The sequence below is a fragment of the Marmota monax genome, unplaced genomic scaffold (assembly GCF_021218885.2).
Source record: "Marmota monax isolate L192 unplaced genomic scaffold, Marmota_monax_Labrador192_F-V1.1 WCK01_AAM20220418_F8-fsc00022, whole genome shotgun sequence".
Classification (NCBI taxonomy): Eukaryota; Metazoa; Chordata; class Mammalia; order Rodentia; family Sciuridae; genus Marmota; species Marmota monax.
Genome location: NW_026695215.1, coordinates 817581 through 837438, shown reverse-complemented (window position 1 = coordinate 837438; position 19858 = coordinate 817581). Strand labels below are relative to the sequence as shown.

The window sequence follows — 19858 nt, the reverse complement described above, 5'->3', positions numbered from 1 at the left end:
GCCTTCAAATACACATACACAGAAATATGTTCTTTCAGGATGCTCTAGGCACGTATGTGACATTCTGTTACAGTTTTGTACTATGAGTCACAGAATGAAAGAACCTTCGAAATAACAACAAAATGACCCATTTTCTGGAAAAAACACGTACATTCACGGCAACATGGAAACAAACTGAGTATAGTTAGTGTGAAATCCTGCTCTATTCCTAGTAAACTTTATATATCACCGGGACCCACCACAACAGTCAACAAGGATTTGTGTGAAAACATACTAATCAATTATAAATTATAGTGATACCTTATTTGACATGACACCAAGGTACTATTAATTTCTAGTTTCCTTGATACTGAGAGTGAGTCAAAAATGGTTATAAGGGAACTTTAGACCACTAAAATGAACTTCAATCAGGACAAAGTATTTGTCTATTTAAATACATATTTTTTAAATGAACAAAAATGCAATTTTGTGCTAAAGTACAAGAAATGGTAAATGCAAGCCTCAAAAAAATTAATTAAAAAAGAACCTTCATACATGTAACCGCCCCTCCTCTGGACGCCTTTGCACATCTCCTTGCCGTGTATCTGCACATGTGCCTGCGTGTGGATCAGCACTAAGGTGTGGTGCACATTTCAGAATATGGCAAATTGAAATATCACAAGCTTGTTTATGTTTCAGTCATGTTCACCACTATATGACCTAATGGTCTTTTATAGAAGCAACGTTGATTTCAATGTTCCTACCATGTAAAGTAATCTTTACAAAAATATTAAACATGCTAACATACTTGTTCCAAGATTCAGACTAAATTCTCAGCTCACAAAAACTCACAGACACTCAAGGTAAGGCCGACTGACACAGTTCTATGACAAATCAAAGCAGGTTCGTGAGGGTTGCTTTTGGTGATTTAAAAACTGGCCATGTGACTTCACAAGGGAACCCCTTATTTTCCTACTTTGAGCTCTTAGAAAAAGTCACATATCACCTGAATATTATAATTAAGGTTCTAAGAGGCAAATGTAGAAAACTGCACATCGCCTTCCTCTGATTAACACAGTAGGTACTCAAAATCTGTGCTCATGATATGACTCCAGCCTCATGCCTCCTCACCAAGAAGAGGATGAGGCAAACGGCCCCCGGCGCCCCCTTCTGGTCAGTGTGAACACATGAGCACACCAGCAGTTGGGGAGAGCCCAGCTCCTGGCCTGGACTGTTTGCATTTTAAACAGCAGCTGAACCAAATGAAGATGAACCTTCTCTGGAATAACTCAGCCCTAAGGGAGATGTGTTAGGAGACAGGAAGCATCGGCACAGGGGAGTTTTTGAACAAGTATATCCAATTTTGCAAAATAAGGTGCATACAAGGATTATATTTAAAAGCACAATTGCAAAGTAATTAATGGCATAAAAAGGTTGACATCCTAGAAAGCTGGAGAAAAACATGCAGAAGAGGCTGTCATCCCAGGGCAAAGGTGTCATGATGTCATAAAAGACGTCAGGCTACTTTCTCAGAATGTGTCGGTTTATATAAAGACACAATTAACACACACAGGACATAACTACACTCACATAGTCATAGACAGACCACACACACATCAGGCACTCAGCATGGCATCGGTGGGCATGAGCGCAGGCCATGGCGGTGCAGTGATGAGACCACTGGGAGCACCTTCTCAGCACAGGTATCCTCGTTAAGCAACATACATCTGTGCGCAGAACTGGCTCTTTTTAAAAGCATGCCACACAGCCCCCTGCAGGCCTTGGAGGAATTACCTGGAACATGTGAAACGCCAGCTTCTCGTTGTACTCCCACTGCCTCATGGCTTGCTCCACCTCCGGGGGCACAGGGACAGGGCCATCACTCGCAGTGGACGCCAAGTGGTAGAAGTCAGAAATCTTGGCCAGCTGTTCTCGAAGGTACCGAGTAGATATCTGCGTCCACTCTGCATTTAAAATAGAGATATACATTGAATTCTAGACACGATGGTTTAAGAATTACATTTTTCTTCTCAAAGTTATGATTATCTTGAGGATGTATTTGTAAATCCAAAATTGACTGCTGGGTGCAATGGTGCACACCTGTTAATCCCTGTGACTCGAGGCTGAGGCAAGAGGATCAAAAGTTCAAGGACAGCCTGGGCAACTGAGCAAGACCCTAAATCAAAAGATAAAAAGGGTTGGGGATGCATCTCGGTGGTGGGGTACCTCTGGACAAATACAACATAAAAATGGTCTTTGCATATGCAAGCAGAGTTCAGAACAGCAAGCCCACCCCAAGCCCTGCAGTCACGTATGCTAGTGCAAGGTGGCCTGCCCTGCAGCAGTCAGCAGAGCCTTCCAGCTTTCGGGAGGAAAAAGCCACCCTACCCTTAAGCTTCTGTGACCCTTCACCTAGGAGAAAACACATCCACATTTGAATTTGACCTGTCTGATGATCCTCTGTGTGATGCAACAAAAATACCAAATGCAAAACAGGAAACAGCAGCAGAGGAGGGCCATCCCAAGCCTAGCTTCTTCAGCAGAAGAAAGCAAAATCTCAGAAGGCAGCTCACTTGGGATTCAGCTTTTCAGGGTCCAGCTCAGGTTTTAAACACACTCATTAAGATGCACTCTGGCTTCCTGCCAAGAGAGGTGGCCAGCAAAGCTTTCCCACCTACACTGTCTGCACCACGCACTATGGCAGCGTGTGCCCAGGACGAAGACCCAGCTGCCTGGCCAGCACTGGACCTGCAGCTACTCTCTGCTCCTCACCAGCACGTGCCTCAGCACAGGAGGGGTGGAGTCAGACACAGTAAGGAGCAAGGGAATGTCGGACACCAGAAAGGAAATGGAAAAAGTAACATCAGAAAAACAAATTACTAAAATTATTCACGAACATCCACCATGGAGGCACCAACTAAATCAGTGTGTTGCCTTTGGCAACCACAAGGGATGCGGTGCCGGCTTTAGCCCATTCTGCGGATAAGAACATAATGCCAGTGGCCATATCTCCACCAGGATCAGCGCAGCAGCATCAGAAGAGACCACCTTACATGAATACCACCACACAGCGCTGCCTTCCTCTTGTCCTCAGCCCAGGTTCTCCTCCTTCCATTCTAACAAAAGTCATAAGCAGAAATTAGACCTTGATCAGTACCCAAACGCTCTGCTCTTACTTGGTCAGTACCCAAGAGCTCTGCTCTTACTTGGTGGGTAACCAAGTGCTCTGCTCTTACTTGGTCAGTACCCAAGAGCTCTGTTCTTAGTCCGTACCCAAGCACTCTGCTCTTACTTGGTAAGTACTGCTAAAACCCTTGACAACAGCACCCAGGGATAACTCTGTTAAGTCCTGGTCTAAATCACTTGTTCTAACTGTGCCTTTGTTAAAATTAAAATGTAAAGGCTATTGAACTCCAGCAATGAGCTGATGATCAAACCCAAGGTTGACATTCTGTCCAGAGTGTCAGTGTTTCAGAAAGCTCCACTGACTGCACACACCTGCTTGAGACTGCTCGTCCCACTGAAAACAAAGTACCAAGCCACCAACAGCACCACTGTCTTGTTCCACGACGTGGACTAGCAGTCTCAGGACATTCGTGTGTTCAATAAAAGCCAGCCGTCAGGGGACGAGTTTAGCTCGGCTATAATGAGCAAATATAAAAATAACAAGGACCCACACCCCAGCTTCTGTTTGGCAGTCCTTGCTATTAACTTGTGGCAGGGTGGCTCTGGTTCTCAACATGCCTGCAGGGCAGGGCAGGGCAGCCTCCAGAGCTAAGGATGACACAATGCCCAGTTCACGCAGGGTGTGCCTTCCTTATCAGGATACATGTCTGCTGTGCATGACCTGGATATAAGGAGTCGGTCCTCAGCGTCCACGGAAACTGGTTCTAGGACCCATACACCCATTACCAAAATCCACGACACTCAGCCCCTTCCACAGGAAGGCGTGGCATTTACACAAAACCTTCAGTTAAGTTGTCCAAATCACTTCCGATACCCAATACGGTGTAAATGTCATGGCTGCTGTCGCCATGCTGTGCTGTTTAGGGAACAATGACAGGAAAAGAGTCCACGTGTGTTCAATACAGATGCACCTATCTTCTATTGTCCGTACAGGGTTGGTTTAATCTGTAGATTCAAAACCCACAGACACAGAGGACCAACGGTATCTTTCCATCTTTCCTCCTCAATGTGTATTTGGATGTTTAACAGACATTTGCATACCTCCTTTTTAAATGTTGTTGAATGCACCTCTCCATATCTGGCTCCTCTAGGAATTCACGGATGAGCCCTCTCAGCACTGGGCCCTAGCTATGATTAACAAAGCATTAAGTCATCACATCAACCACACTGATTTAGAGGCCTGGGCCGAAAGACGCGGTGATGAAGATGAAAACCCGGAACATACCCATGATTGTCATTGGCAACTGAAGATGATGTGTGGCAGTCTGTGCTGCGTGCCCTGCACCTGTGGAGAGAGCTCAGTGCCGTGAAGGACCACAGGGTCAGTGGCCACACAGGTCTGCTTTGAACTTAGACGTGGTTGTCAGCTCCGAGGGGTGACAGTGCAACAAAAGGTTTTGGTGACTTTTTTTTTTTTCTCCTGTGGTACTAGGACTGGACCTAAAGGTCCCCTGAAACTGAGCTATATCCCCAGCCCAACTTCTCACCAAGTTGCCCAGACTGGCCTTGGACCTGCAACCCTCCTGCCTCGGCCTCCTGAGTCATGGGGATTACTGGCTTGCACAACCACAGCCCAGCCAGGAAGCTCTGAGCAAAAACCACTGACAATGGCCCAGTTCTGTCAGCTTCTCGTGTAACTGGACTGGAACAGGGACACAGTCTCAAGGGACAAGAAGAAAATGGGAATGGATAAAGACTGTAGGAGAGATACGGGGAGGGGAAGAAAGGCCCAAAGGCAGAAAATAACCAAGGAGGCTGCTCTGACCCTGGATTCAAACAACTCAGAAGCCACGGAGCCATTCTTTTGCTGCGGAGAATTTCGTTTCCAGGAGGGGGGGGTTCCTGGAAAGCTCATGAGAGTGGAGTCAGGGGTCTTCCTCCTGATGTGCTCCCGTTACCTTGCAGAATCTCAGAGCCACACTTCCTTCTCATTGAAGCCCAGCCCAGAACAGAAGCTGAACCTGGGGCATTTCAGGGCTCATGCCGTCCACCCTGCCTCTGTGCGGATGTGGCACTGTGGGGTTGCACATAGAAGCAGCAGACCAGCAGCAGAGACCAGGCAGAGCGACCCTGAATGCACAAGCATGTCCACTGATGAAAACCGTGGGGAGGGCAGACACCTGCCATGGGAAAGAGACCCCTGCTCATCCTACAAAGCCTGCAGGGGATATCAGGGGAGGCTGGGGGCTTGGCAGAAGAGGAGCCTCCACTTGAAGCAAACCCAGAGCACCCTCGGCAACAAGGGTTGGCACTGAGAGTCAAGGAGGTGCCTGATGCTGAGGTGCCATCTCGGCAGCCATAGAACAGCATTCAGTGGCAGGAGAAGAAAAACAGGCTTTGAAACAGGATGGTGCTGGGCTCCAGACCCCGGCTCCATCACTCGCCAGGGGTGCAGCCTGAAGCAAGTTATCTAACCCCTGCTAAGTCACAATGTCCTCTTCTGCAAAACCTGGGTTAATACACACATGCCTCGGAGTCACCGTAAGGACACACCAATGGGCGTAAAGATGCACCACTGACCATAAGGACGCACCACTGGCACAGTGCACACAAAACAGAAGCTGAACGACACACAGGAGCTCTTAGCACCATCCACAAGACAAAATGAAATGTTTTTAGAAAGAAAACGGAAGTGAGGCCTGACTGCTGATGGACAGGGCAGCCACTGACGGCCTGCCTCTGGTCACCTCACTTAGCACCATGGCTGATGCAACACCCAGCACCACTGTACATACCATGGAATCGATCAGCGTCCGCTGCATAGCTCAAAACCATCCGATGGCTCCACAGCCCTTAATGAGCAAAGCTTCAGCTAGGAATTAAAATCATCTCAAACACCATCGACCGACCACTGCTCGCTTCGCCCCCAGCTCAGGCACTGTGATCACTGGCATAACACTTGAGCTCAGAGGTGACAGCTCCACCTCGGAAACCCACTTCTTGGAAAGTGTTCCCTGGGTTCCACAGCGACAATAAGAAATCCTCGAAACATAGGGAGGGGAAGATTTAGTTAGCCTGGCTCTGGCACAGACCAAATGGGAAAAAAATCAACTTTGGCACATGTAAGCTGCTGCATGCTCCATTTCAAACACTCAATAAAAGACTGAAAGATTTTACACCATTTATCACACTTTCTGTTGTTACAATGGGTTCCTGGTGAAAGAATACCATCCTCAAAAGTAAAAAATTAATACATAAATAACAAATTGGAAGAAATACAGGAAAACCTTTTGATAAAGGACTTGAACCTAGGATAAGTGAGAAACTATTGCAATTCAACAACAACAAAAAAAGTCAAACAGCCTAATTTAAAATGGGCAAAGGATTTTATAGACACTTCTCAAAAGAAGATAAATAGCCAATAAGCAGACCTCAAAGACACTGAACACCATCGGCCATCGGCGATGCAAACCAACACCATAGAGGCCTAGGCCAGCTCTACTGCGAAACAGGCAGGAAGAGGCACCAGTCGGGACAGAAACTGCAGCCCTCTTCCCTCACTGAGGGGAACGTGAGTTCAGAAAAGGGCTGCTCCTCGAAGACCACGCGTGAGGTTCCCACATATCCAACAGCTCCACAGCCACGTCTACACAGACAGGTACAAATGTGCACGGAACACAGCGGGATTCAGCAGAGGCAGAGAGCGGAACGATTCACGTCAACCCGCCTAATGCAGCGCACGTATGGGAGAGAGCCACTATTCAGCCATAACAAGGAATGACACTGATGGCACATGCCACAACACCATTGAACCAAGCTGGCTCCCAGGAACCACACACTGTGTGGTGGGTAATGTCCAAACAAGCCAATCCACAGCCCCAGGAAGGGCCTTAATGACAAGAATAGCCACGGGTGGCTTTTAGCAGTGCTGAAACATTTTAAGATGTGTCTGGTGGTTTCACAACTCTGAGAACACAATTTCTGAATCATATACTTTAAATGGAGTAGCTGTAGAGCATGATTTCTATCAATGAAGCTGTTATACATATGTATGTGTAAATACGAACCACCAGTAAGAAATCATCTGTATGTCATGAGAGTAAAGACAGTGCCTCAAAATGATTTCATTAGAAGGAATGGAGACAAGAGCGATGAGAGGCAGGAACACGAGCGGCCTGAGTTACCTGGGAACGTGGGTCAGGGCGAGTTGGGCTTTACTGCACACTTCCATGTTTGCATGTTTGAAATGTAACATGACCTGAGGCTTTAAGAGCTCCTCGGTCACAACTATAGAAAGCTGGAGGAAGCCCCAAATTCCCCATTCAGCTGCTGCTGGCTGAAAGAGGAGGAAGCCACTGTGCTGACTGGCAACTGGATAAGAATGGCCCCATGGAAACGACGGCCCCAGTAGGACAGGGACCAACAATCAGGCCACCAGCCAGATGGCCATGTTCTGCTGAATGACCAGTTGGCTAATCTGGGCCTCTGGCTGGACAGCAGGAAATGAGGGAAGGCAGGGTGGGGAGCCCGGGTGGGCTGCTGGTCTGTAGTGGAAATTCTGAAGAGAACAGAGCGCTGGACTCCTGAGGCTTTGAAGGTCCTGCCCTAAGACAGCCACCTGCATGTCACAGTGTTTAGTGGCAATGAGTGTCAGTGCTGTCTGGCGAGCAACACTGCAGTGCTATGTTTAACTGGTCTTATTTACTGGACAAGGACAGTGCACAGCCGAGTACTGCTACTTCAGGATCAAGAAGATAGCACAGGACTAGAGACCGGCAGACACCCCACAGAAGCCGTCAGGACTCAGCAACAAGCGACAAACACCTGCTGGGATGAGGGTTACAGGGAGGACAGAGAGCAGGAGAACGACGGGCAGCACTGGGCGTTGTTCTGGCTCCAGACAGGGAGGAATGGGCGAGCATCCTAGCCACATCCCAAAGAAGGTGCAGCAGGAGGAGCAGAGGGAAGAGCAGCAGGGCCTCCCAGGCATCGCATAGGGCAGGAAAGCCCAGGAGTGTCACCAGAGGCCAGCGGTCCTCAGACGCCAGCGCAGACGGCCACCAGAGGGCACTGGAGAGACACACAGCTCCAAATGACTGGCGCTGGAGCCCCATCCAGAAATCTGCACTGGAAGCATCAGCGGAGGACTCTGACCCAGGCAGGGCAACCACACAAGGTGGCCTTTTATCACAAAGGATAAAGCACCACCAAAAGGTTCTGAGCAAAGCAGCAGCAAGTCCAGGTATGCAAATTCAGACTCTCAAGAAGCTGCAGAAACCAACTGAAGGTGGGCCACCATGTCCAGCAAGGAGACTGGAGGGGGCAGGGAAAGAGACACCCTGTGATGGAGGGCAACGCCCAGCCCTGCAGTGAGACAAAAGCCAGGGACAAGGGCAGCCTCCAGGTGCTGAGCAGCCCTCAGTGGCACCAAATGCCATGTGAAGGGAGGGTTTAATTTGTTTTCATCAACTTTTTGTTTTAATGAAGTTGTATTTTGAGCTCCTTGTAGATTCCCCTGTAGTCATGAGGGTTCCCTCATACCTGCCCTTCACCTAGTCTTCCCAAAAGGTAGCATCTTGTAATGCTGCACAGAGTGTCACAATCAGGATACAGACATCAACACAGTCCCCAGTCTTAACCTTTTTCAGGGTTCCCCATTTTGAATACGCTTCCCAGAACACACAGTGAGAACAGAGGTTCTACAATCTAGCAGACACAGCCCGGACGGGGCAGGGAACTGTGTGGAGAGCCGGTGTTGGCAAGCACTCCCGGGTGCTGACCCTCTCTGGCTGGGGAATGGTACCTCACTGAAGCTGACGCAGGTCACCAGTCCAGGAGGCACCAGCCCACTCCTTCCTGGCTCCAGGACCCTGGCAGCTCTGCGGCCTGGGGCAAGTCACTCAGCACTCAGAGCCTGTTTGTACCTGGAGAGGAGCTGGGTGTGGAGGGAGACGGTTACTCCTCTGCGAGCCAGAGCAGACAAGGGAAGCTGCTTCGGAAGCAAAGGTGGGACCAATGGGACCACACACCCCCCAGGGAACAGGACCATCCCCAGGCAATGCACTAGCTGCACAGCCGTGGGACACAGTTCCTGCTCCAAGATCTCAGGGACGGAGAACGGGAGCCCAAGGCCCTGCAAGGTGGAGAAGCAGGGACAAGCGAGGACAGCAGGCAGTGTGGAGCCCACTGTGTCTCCTCGCTGTGGCCGTGAATGGCACCTGACATGGGAACAGCACTGGACACCCTTCATGCATGGTCCCTGTTGCTGTCAGCCCCCAGCTCCAGCTCCTGTTAGAATGCAGACATGCTCACCACTATATGGAGCGTGCTTTCTCCATGTGCTCTTTGTCCTTATCACCCCCACACACACCAAACCAAGGCATGTGGCAACCACACTCCTACTTTAGCCCCCAAAACAAGAATTTCTTGTTCAACACACAGTAATCACCCCGATCCTCTCCATGCCTACAGCCTCAGGGTCTCCTTCTAGCCAAGGGACCCACACTGAACTCTGCCACAGCAGGCTCAGCTCCTGGTGGCAACCTGCTGGAAAGGGATGTTATGGTCACCACGAGTTTCCTCCAATTCAACCTTTTCGAACTTCTGCAGCTACTGAGCAGCAGCCCTGGCCACGCTGAGCTAGCACAGAACTGGGGCAGTCCTTCCGCAAGGTACTGTGGAATCACAGTATCAATTAACCCCCTAAAGACCTGCCCCCTTCCCACAGATGGAATTCAAGATTTCCCTGCCCCAGGAGGGGAGGACCTGGCCACTCGCCCACCTCTGTGCACTCCTCAACAGGCTTGGGGCACAGGATGGTGCTCTAGATGGGAGAAGAGGGGCCTCCAAGGAGGGTAAGACCCTCCAGGGAAGGAGAGGAGGTGGAGCAGCACTGGTGACAGACATCTGCACCTGCTCCTTGATGGCTACCCAGGAGGCACTGCAGCCACCAAAACCCCCCACCTTGTCCCTCCCCCAACTTCTGCCACAGAGCTTGGCGTGGGGGGACCCCAATCTTCTAAAGGGCAAAAATAAACCACTGCTCCTTCCACTTTGCACTGGAACGTATTTCAACATCAGCCGTGGCAGGAGAGCAGCATTGTCCTCGCGCCCAGGTCCTGAGTGCGGGCGCCGCCAAGTGTCTGCTTCTGAACGACCTTCAGCCAGCCACCAGCACTTCATAAGGATACAAAGTCGACAAACGTCCTAGTGCCAGGTGACCATGCAAATGACTCTGGACCAAAATGCTCTAAAACACAAAAAGCTTGTGCATTGGCAGACCAGCAGGCCAGCCCATCCCAGCCCCACCCAAGAACCCACCCCATCCTGGTTTCTGGAGGCCTGTCACTGATGCACAGTATGGTCACTTAAGCAAACCTTGCTCTTGAGCTGTGTTACACTCAGAGACAGCCCGGTAACTCATGGAGTCTTAGCTGAATAGAGTCCACATATTCCTTGACTCCAAAATAACAGCATTGAAAAGGACCCAAGAGCCACTTTATTCCAGAGAATTCACCCAGAAGATTGGAGACACTTGGTCTGAAATGATTCTAAAACTTAAGCCGACTGGATCTAAGATGGCCAGAGTGACCAGCAGGCCAGTGCAGCTGCACTGTTTCCCACCTGCATGGTACATGACACCCCCAGCACCATGACAGTTGACAACTGCCATGACAACAGCCAAAAGAATCACAAAAGGGGCAAAAGGAGGTGGTGCCCAAATTCCCAGAAAACCTCTGCCCACTCTCAAGAAGGAGGCCAAGGCCCTCCCTGCCCCTTGTTTCTTCTGCCCTCCCCCCGTAGCCTCCTGGACCTCGCAGGGCGGGCAGCCCATCTGTGAGCTTCCCTCCCACTTCTCCCATTCGTGGCCAAGAATCAAAGTCCCCTTTGCTGCTCCGTCAATGTCTGGGCTGGTTACTGGCTCCTGATTCCAATGGGGAAAAGGACCCACGCCATCACACGGCGCACAAGAGCTTGGAGCTGGAGTCAACATCCATGGTCCTGGGACATGATGATAGCAAGAGGAGAATGTCACATCTTTACTTTTGAAAAGCTGGAGTCCACTTCCACAGGGCGATGATTGACGTAAATTATAATGCAGCACAGGAAGCCCGACTAGAACTTGTACGTTTCTGTGTCAGCAGAGGATACTGTCTTCCAATGAAAAGAACAAGTGGCTAAACGCAGGATTGAGACAGGGAGTCCACGGGAAGAGCACGAAGCACCCCGCAAGGCCAGAAGGTGAGAAGTACTCAAAGCCCCCACAGAGATGGGCGGGCAAAGGGACATAGGCCAACTGAAGAGCTCTGGCCTGGACAAAGCTGGAGACACTGGTCAACAGAATAATGAAGACGTACAGCCCAGAACACAAAATGAATTTCTGAGTCCAAGGAGACGTGATACTCAAGGCACACGTGTGCAGCAGGCAGGGCTCAGGCACACAGGCCAACCTCCTAGCAGGGAACTCCACGGGCCTCCCCAGACACTCTGAGATCAAGAACTCCTGAAGCCAAGCAGGGCATGCCCACATCCTCCCAAAGAGGCCCGTGGGAAGGGCCTGGGCGAAGACACCCGCCACGCCCTGGCTGGCTGGTGGAGTCAACATCCATGGTCCTGGGACATGGTGACAGGAAGAGGAGAATGTCACTGACTTCTGTGGTCTTTCTCCCAACAACCACAACCTCACCATGAGGAAAACATGACACACACTCCAACAGAGGACACCCTACACTGTGGCCAAGGGGACTCCTTAAAACCATCAAAGTCATCAAAACAGAGGACCTCCCCCACTCAGCTGCCACCAAGAGAAGTCTCAGGAGATGTGACAGCTAACTGTAATGTGCTGTCCTGGAGGGGACCCGGGAAGAGGGAAGAGTCACTGGGTAAAAACAAGGAAATGTGCACAGAGGAGGCCAATCTCAGTAGTGTCCACGTCAGCTCACTGACCATGCAGAAGGGAGAGGAAACAGCGCAGCTCAGTACCACATTCCCAAGTACTGTGTACTTCTAGAATCTTTTTAAATGGTTTCTGATTGTTTTCTAACATGCTTACCCTTTACCACGCAATCCTGCCTTGAGGAATCTACCCTAAAAGCACACCTTGACAAATACAGAGCGTCACATACACAATGTCACATACTGGAATTATGCCAATAGGTACAAATGTCCGCTAACAGGGAAATGGCCAAATAAGACAAGGTGCGGCCCTGGTGGAGGACCAGGAAGCCACGAGGATGTGGAGGAGTCTCCAGGATGTTGCCGGGTGAGAAAGGGGCAAGGCACCAGGACGTACCACTACCATGCTGGCTCCCGTGCAGGGAGGAAGGGAAGCAAGACACATGCATTGCACACTTTTGCAAAAACAAAACCCCTCAGGCTAAACTAACAGCTAATCAGAAATGGTCACGGTGAGGGTGGAGTGAAGAGCGATGTGGAGGGGTGGAGGGGTGGAGGGAGGGCCCCAGGACACACCTTCAAAAGAGCGATGCTTCGACACACCAAGGTTTATGTGTCAGAGACATGAGGCTATGTTGAAAAAGTCAGTAAAACCTAAAATGAAAAACAAACAGAAGCAGTGCCTCCAACCACAGAATGAGTGTACTGCTGGGATTCATCCCCAAGTTAAAAAGGAATACAGAGAAATGGAATACCTCTGAAAAATCAGGATGCACTTCTGAAACCAGTGTGTGTTTAAGCAGGGTGAGTCACCTTGCTTGTGCTACTGGACATCATGCCATCCTCCAGGTAGTAGAAATAAAACAAGCATAGAATCAAGGACATTAATAAAAACATCCTTAAAGATAAATGGAACTGTTAAGTGGGAATAAGAATACAAATTCTTATTCGCACTCACATACATTCATCAGCGGGTTCGCCCACGGACAGGGCTCAGACACCATGACATCCCAGGAGCAGCGAGCACCTTTGGCACCTAGATGCCGCTTCTTTGAATAGAAAGCAGCAGTTTCCTATTGAAAAAAAAAAAAGGCTGATTGCAGAGCAGAGGCAGAAACTTACACAGTGAGCCCAGGGCAGCTCTCTGTGCCAAAAACCAACAAGATGCCCTAAGACAAATACTGTCATGCCCAAGGACCCAAAAGAGCTAGAGGGCCTCCCACTGGCCAACTTCGGGACAACCAGAACAATAAAATGAACACGGAGTGTCCCTGGCTATAAAATCCAGGAGGCATGCAATTCCATGAGCCCGTATGCACTTTTTTAAAAAACATAGAAACTCATTCTTCACCAATGGAGGTGCAAATACAGCAGGTCTTACTCAAATGGAAATCAAAGCAAAAGAATTAGATTTATTCTACTTTTTTTTTTAAGAGAAAATAATATTTTACCACAGTTGATGAGAAAATGCCAATATCTTGCCACTCCCAAGAAATAACTATTTCAGGATGGTTCATTAATGGATGCTAAGAGTTTTAGGGGGAAGATTCTGGGGAAGAGACTGGCTATATGGTCAAAGCCCTAACCCTAACCCTAACCCTAACCCTAACCCTAACCCTGCAGATGCCAGAGTCTCGCCCTGAAGCCCAGTTCCTTCTAGTGGAGAATGGCTTTGACCACATAGCCCGTGTCACCTCATCTGAAGACCTATTTTCATGCCTAAGCAAAGTATAAATTCAAATTAAGGTCGTTTAAGCTCTTCTCATTTTCAGGGTTCTTTCCATAGTAAACAAGGCTGATACCTCCTTTCTAGAAGAAAGGAGAGCTAAGGAATATTGTGAAAACGTGCAGCCAGTCTTGACTTGAAGCTCATCCCTGGAATTAAAAGTTAGCAGGCGACGTCTTCAAGGACCCGAACCAAGAGTGAGCTGCTTGGCTCAGATAAGAAGCCAGACTGTCAGCTCTGATGTGAGCAGAGCTCATTTTTGCAGGCCAAATGGCTCAGTGAATATGTCACAAATTAATTACTCACGATGAGAGAAGGGCGGCTGCTTCTTCTTTGTATTTGGGGTGATAAGGGCAGTTCCAGGAGTGGAGTTGACCGAGGGAAGACTCTCATCTGACTCCGGTATGGTTCCCACAGACCCTCAGGTGGCACAGAAGAGGAAAAGGGCAAACAGAAGTGCCCATAGTAGTGCCACCACCAGGCATCCCGAGCAGCCTCTGACCCACATTCCTTGACAAAGACCTCAGGCCCAGGCCAGGCCAGGCCAGGCCGCCATCCCCCCTGCCCACACCCAGCACCCCCAGCCAGCTGCCCCGTCTCTCTCTGCCTCAGGTTTCACAGCAGCCTGATCTTGGCCCTGCTCTTAGTGTCCCTCAGAGCAGAGTGAGAAGGACATTCGTGACTCCTCCGATGCTGCCCCCACCACCAACATCCCCCAGCCTCCTGGTTGCCTCCAGGAGCCCACAGCCAAGCCTGAAGGTAGACCAGGAGACTCGGGTGCCTCCCACACAAATGAACACTGCATCTATATGCAGGGCTGTTGTGATGACGACCAAGGACGCCTGTCGTCTGGCTGGCAACAGCAGCAGCCCTGGTAGCAGCTGGGGCGCACCAAGGGCCTGCACCCGCTGCATGCCCAGCATGTCCAGACACCGTGACATCCCAGGAGCAGGGAGCACCTTCGGCACCTAGATGTCGCTTCTTTGAATAGAAAGCAGCAGTGGCCTCAGGGGTCCTGCCAACCACCCTGTTTCACAGACAGGAGGCTGAGGGAAAGGCCACAACAATAACTACAATAGGAGACCCTTCAGGGCCACCTGCCACCAGAGAGGCCAGCAGGCCCCACACCCTACCCTGCAACTGGCCAGGCAAAGGTGACCCTGGCCACTAGACAAGCCCAGCATGTGGTGGCCTGCCTCTCTGCAGACACCACCTTATGTCAGAGTGCCCGCCCCCCGAGGGAAGCCTCCATTCAGAACCGAGCTGCTAAGTCACTTCCTCTACGACCCTCCCTGTACGCGCCAAGTTTCTGCAGAGCACTCCACCACCACTAGCTGCTCCCTCTCCGATGTTCAGACTGTCTGGACAATGACAGACACTGTCTATCCACCCCTCCACTGGGACCGCCTGGAGGGCAGCATCCACATTCTCCGTCTTGCACCCAATACGCGCTTTGGAGTCCACGCCGAAAACTTGAGCTGAGGGGTTTGGCACACCTGCACACCACGCTCCTCACCCCTAAAGACCCCTCTCAGAGTGTGTGAATGATCAGAAAACAGAACACACAGCACCAGGGGACCTCCACAAGAAGACAGGGCCCGTGGCATCACTGTGCACCAGACACCACAGCGACCCCCCCAGAGAGCCCAGAGGCCAGCAGGGCTGGTGAGGCACTGACCACTCACATGGGCCACAAGGGCCAGAGGACAAGGCACAATCAGGAGGAAAGTTTCCTCAGCAAACCCAAACCCTCTCCCCAGCACACCTTTGGAGGTGTCTCCACCTGGGGATGTGAAGAGTCGGAAGGCCGGAGCTGACCACAGGCCAGGGCTCCGTGAGCACAGTGATGACACTGTAGCTCTGTGGGACTGTCAGAACAGGTGAATCACAGACAGGGACCTGGGTTCTGTCCTGGTGGGTAAAGGGCACTGCCCACTCTGTTCAAAGACTCCCCTTAATAACTCAAGGTTGAGTTCCAGCTGTTCGTTCTCCAATATTAGCTGTTCTCTGATGAGTTCAAACATTTAAGACAACAAAACTTTCTTATTATCTTAAAAACAAAGCTCAGTTCACCTGTAAATGTGCTTCTGGGGTGCTCCACTTTGAACACGTCCCAAATGCTGCGTCACCTACAACCTTATCTTTATTTTTTAGGTCTCTTGAGGAATAAGAATTACAAACTCTTCCTTCGAGCTTCCCTAATTCATCTGCATTTCAGATCTCTGTCCTAATTTGCTCCGACTTGTTCAAGACAATATTTCACGAGCCTCCCCCTTGAACGACTCAGGAGGCATCACCCACAGGCTGGAGGCCCCAGCCCGCCCCTCCCCCCGCACTTTGCACACACACTGTACTGGGCGCACCTTTGCTGGCTGTGTGCTCCCCAGGGCAGCAAGCCATTCAATTTACCTTTTAGATCTGTGCCTCTAGGCACGATGACAGTGAGGGTCCACGGGTCGCCTCCTTGTGGCTGTTGGCCCACTTAACTTTAGAAAAAAATCCCTTCAATAAAATCAAACAGCAGTGCTTTATAGGTCTGTTCCAAAACTGAATGTGGGAAATGAAAATAAAACATATGTTTCTATTACAAAGGAATAAAAGCCATTGCTACTGAAAACAACTTCACACACCCCAAGAACAATCAAGACAACGGAAGCCGTAAAACCAGCACTAGCAAAGGGTGACACTTGATAGTCAATCTTGCCCCAAATGTGCTGAATTCTCCTTTTCTCTGTCAAAGCCAGAGCACAGAACCTATTACTGCAAGTTAATCTTCTGAAGTGGATGCGATTTAATCCAATTCAACACATCTATATGTGTGTACTTGCCTGGCTGTGTTGCTGGCTTAGAGTGTGAGCTGGCTGCATTAAGACTGTGTCTATGCGGCCAAATGCTTCCAAATGTACTGTACAATTTGCTTACAGAAGCTGGAGGTGCCGAGACAAAGCGAGCACGAGAGGCAGCACAGGGCAGAGCACAGATCAGACTCCTGAAAACCACGTCTTTCCACACAGTACCTATGGCCTGCTACCTTTCCGTGTCCAAGAACACCTGAGAATGTGGACAGGTGCATTTACACACGTCAACTGCTCCCTAACCCCAAAGAACAAATGGTGGCTTTGCGGTAGGGCAAGCTGGCAGATGCCCCCGACCCCAGCCCAGAACCATACACACCTGTGGTGTTCCACCTGAAGGGAACACGCTGGATCCAATGATGAGGCATCAGAGAAAGGGACCTTCTCAAAACAACAGGTAGGTCCCCCGCATGCACAGCTAGGCCAGGAGAAGGAAAGGCGGATGCCTCATTCCAGGTTAAGGACAACTAAAGGACCTGCCACAGCAACAAGGACCGTGGACGAGGTCCATGTCTAGTGAGGCTGAGAACAACCCAGTCGACCCGCCACCGAGCAGCAGAGCTGGAACGTACAGAACCTGAGCCCAGAGCTCGTTCTGAGCTGCTGGACCTCCAGGCTTAGGGGCAAACACGCCTAACAACCACACATCATAAAAATAGCTTCATTTTTTGTCTTAAGCATTTTTTCAACTAAAGCTTATATACTCCATTGTGAGAAATAGCATAGTTGGTACTTAATCTTCATAGGTTTACCGTTTACAGTTTTAAGTACACAATAATACATACTAATAATTAATGATTAATAATTTAGAAATAAAATAATTAATAATTAAAGATTCATGAACTGAAAAACTTTGCAAAGAAACTGAGTCAAAAAATAAAACTAGCTGGGTGTGGTGGCACATAGCTGTAAACTCACTGGCCCTCGAGGCTGAGGCAGGAGGATCATGAGTTCAAAGCCAGCCTCAGCAAAAGTAAGGCACTAAGCAACTCAGTGAGACCCTGTCTCTAAATAAAATATAAATAGGGCTGGGATGTGGCTCAGTGATTAAGAGCGCTGAGTTCAATCCCTGGTACCCAAAATAAAAAAACAAATGAACAGAACCATATGTGTTATGTTACTTATGAAGGAAAAAAAGCACAGCGAGTGAGTAAACTGTGTCAACCATCCATTGTGGGTGTGCAAACGAGGAATATTCTGGCTTTGTATTGGAGAGAATATAATCTGCCTAAAAGCCTCTGGTGGCAGTGGAAGGGAATTAACAGTGAAACCAGTGAATTCAACAAGGAGTCAGGCATTCTCAGCGAAATACCAGAGCTCGACCTGCTTGTGCCTGGGCGATACACAGGTACCCAGGAATCCAGGCAAACTCTGTAAATGAGGAGGCCCAGCAACCGTTCATTTCTCCTAAACTGCTGTGAGTTTGAGCTGGAAGAAGCACCCCTGCATTCCTTTTCCACCCCTATGCAGCAGCTATAAGATGAAACCAATCATCAGAGAAAACCCTGAGACATAATGAAGTGAGAGTGGCGGGGGGGGGGGGGGGGGGGGGGGGGGGCAGGGGGCGGAGCGCGCACACACGCACATGCAAAAACACGGCCACTGTGAGGAGAGGAGTGGAACCAACTCTCCACTGCAGCTACCAATGCTCAAAGTTTCAAAGACTCGAACTGAAGTAAGTTTCAATACACACATGCTCAAAATTATATCCCAAACACAAACACACACTTCCAGTCTAATTACTCATGTTTTAGAAATACTGAGCTTCTTCTGAATGCCAGAGATCAATACGGTCCTAGGAGACCAACACAGCACAAGTCCACAGATCCAGCGCTGAATAAATTTTCCAAAGTTTCAGCCTTCTTTTGGTTGCGATTGGATGGGTCCAGATGACCCATCAATTAATATGAGATGTGATAAATCAGATGGTATCAATAACTGTGAAGAAAAATGAAGCAGGACCAGAACAGAGAATGACAGGAAGATGAAGTCTCGACTGAAGTGGTCTCAGACATCTTCTCCTAGGAAAAGCCATCTGGGCAAAGACCACATGGAGCCAGAAACTGGGCCATGTGGTCATTTACAGATGCGTGGAGAACTGCACCCCCAGTCTGGTCAAGTCCTGCAGTCAGAACATGCCCGCAGGCTGCTAACGGCTGTGAGAGGTGCCCAAGTAGATGGGGCCAGGAGAGGACTCAGGGCACGGGCACCATGCTTCCTGTCCTGGTCAGCATCACAGGCTACCAGGTGGAAGGGTGGCACTAGAGAAGCAAGAATAGAGCCAAGAGTAGCCACGGGCCCTTATAATAGCACAGGCCAAAACTGTTAGCAATCTGGTCAGAGTGATCTCAGTGGACATCAAGGAGGACATTGTTAGATTCTGGCCTTATTTTGAAAATACAGCCGATGGCACTGCTGAAGGACTGAATGCACGGATTTGAGTAAAAAATAAGAAACAAGGCCTCCACGTTCTTCACCTGATGACCGCTCGTGACATTCACCGAAAGAATAAGAGTAGGGATGGTGCTGAATCAAGAGACTGTTTGGCTACACCATAGATTTCAGGAGCCTAGTAGTCATCAAAAAGGAGGTGGACAGCAAGCAGCCGCATGCCCAGGCCTGGGGAGGAGTGTTAGTGAACCTGACAGAGACACAGGCAAGACTCAAGAGGAACTGAAAGAGAGACAGACAGACAGAGAGTGTGTGTGTGTGTGTGTGTGTGTGTGTGTGTGTTGAAGACTGAACACAGGACACACCAAGGATAAGATGGGGAAGAGTAACACAAAGGGAAATCTGTTTTGTTCCCCCCCCCCCAATAAAATAATAAGCCCAAGGCGAAGGGGGTTAGCCCAGAGCACTGTAGAGAAAACGCCGAGATGGCCACTGCTAACTGGAATTATTTCCTCCCGGATTTTTTGCTAGACATTTACATTCTTTGTTAAAACCCAGGTCACTGTTGCTTGCTTGTTTTAACACAAGATAACGCTGACCTGTCAGGATGACAGTCACAGAATTCAGACCACATTTGTTTGTGTGTTCTGACTTGTGTTCTGTCATAACAAGCTCCACTCGGTGGCTCATCCGCCCGCCAACACCATGCCCAACACTGTACCCCAGCCCCTCAAGGGCTATGTGGGCACCTTTACCTAGACTTCTCTTGGCACATTTCTAAACCGGACTCCCCTCTTTTACAAAGCAACACCTCAAGGGTCTAGCTAAGTCACCCATGCAGAAAAGGCTCCGACTGAAAGTGGCCTCCCTTCAGCTTTACAGCGCC

The 19858-nt window shown here is 49.6% G+C and overlaps 1 protein-coding gene across 6 annotated transcripts in view; it reads right to left on the bottom strand.

Moving 5' to 3' along the window:
- The window catches only part of Med12l (mediator complex subunit 12L), a 266032-nt gene that overhangs the window by 212810 nt on the left and 33364 nt on the right, over positions 1-19858 (bottom strand). For all 6 annotated transcript variants that reach the window (XM_058574923.1, XM_058574927.1, XM_058574924.1 and 3 more), the window contains exon 6: positions 1774-1943. In XM_058574923.1, coding sequence (XP_058430906.1) covers positions 1774-1943 — 170 coding nt within the window. The remainder of the gene's footprint in view (positions 1-1773; positions 1944-19858) is intronic.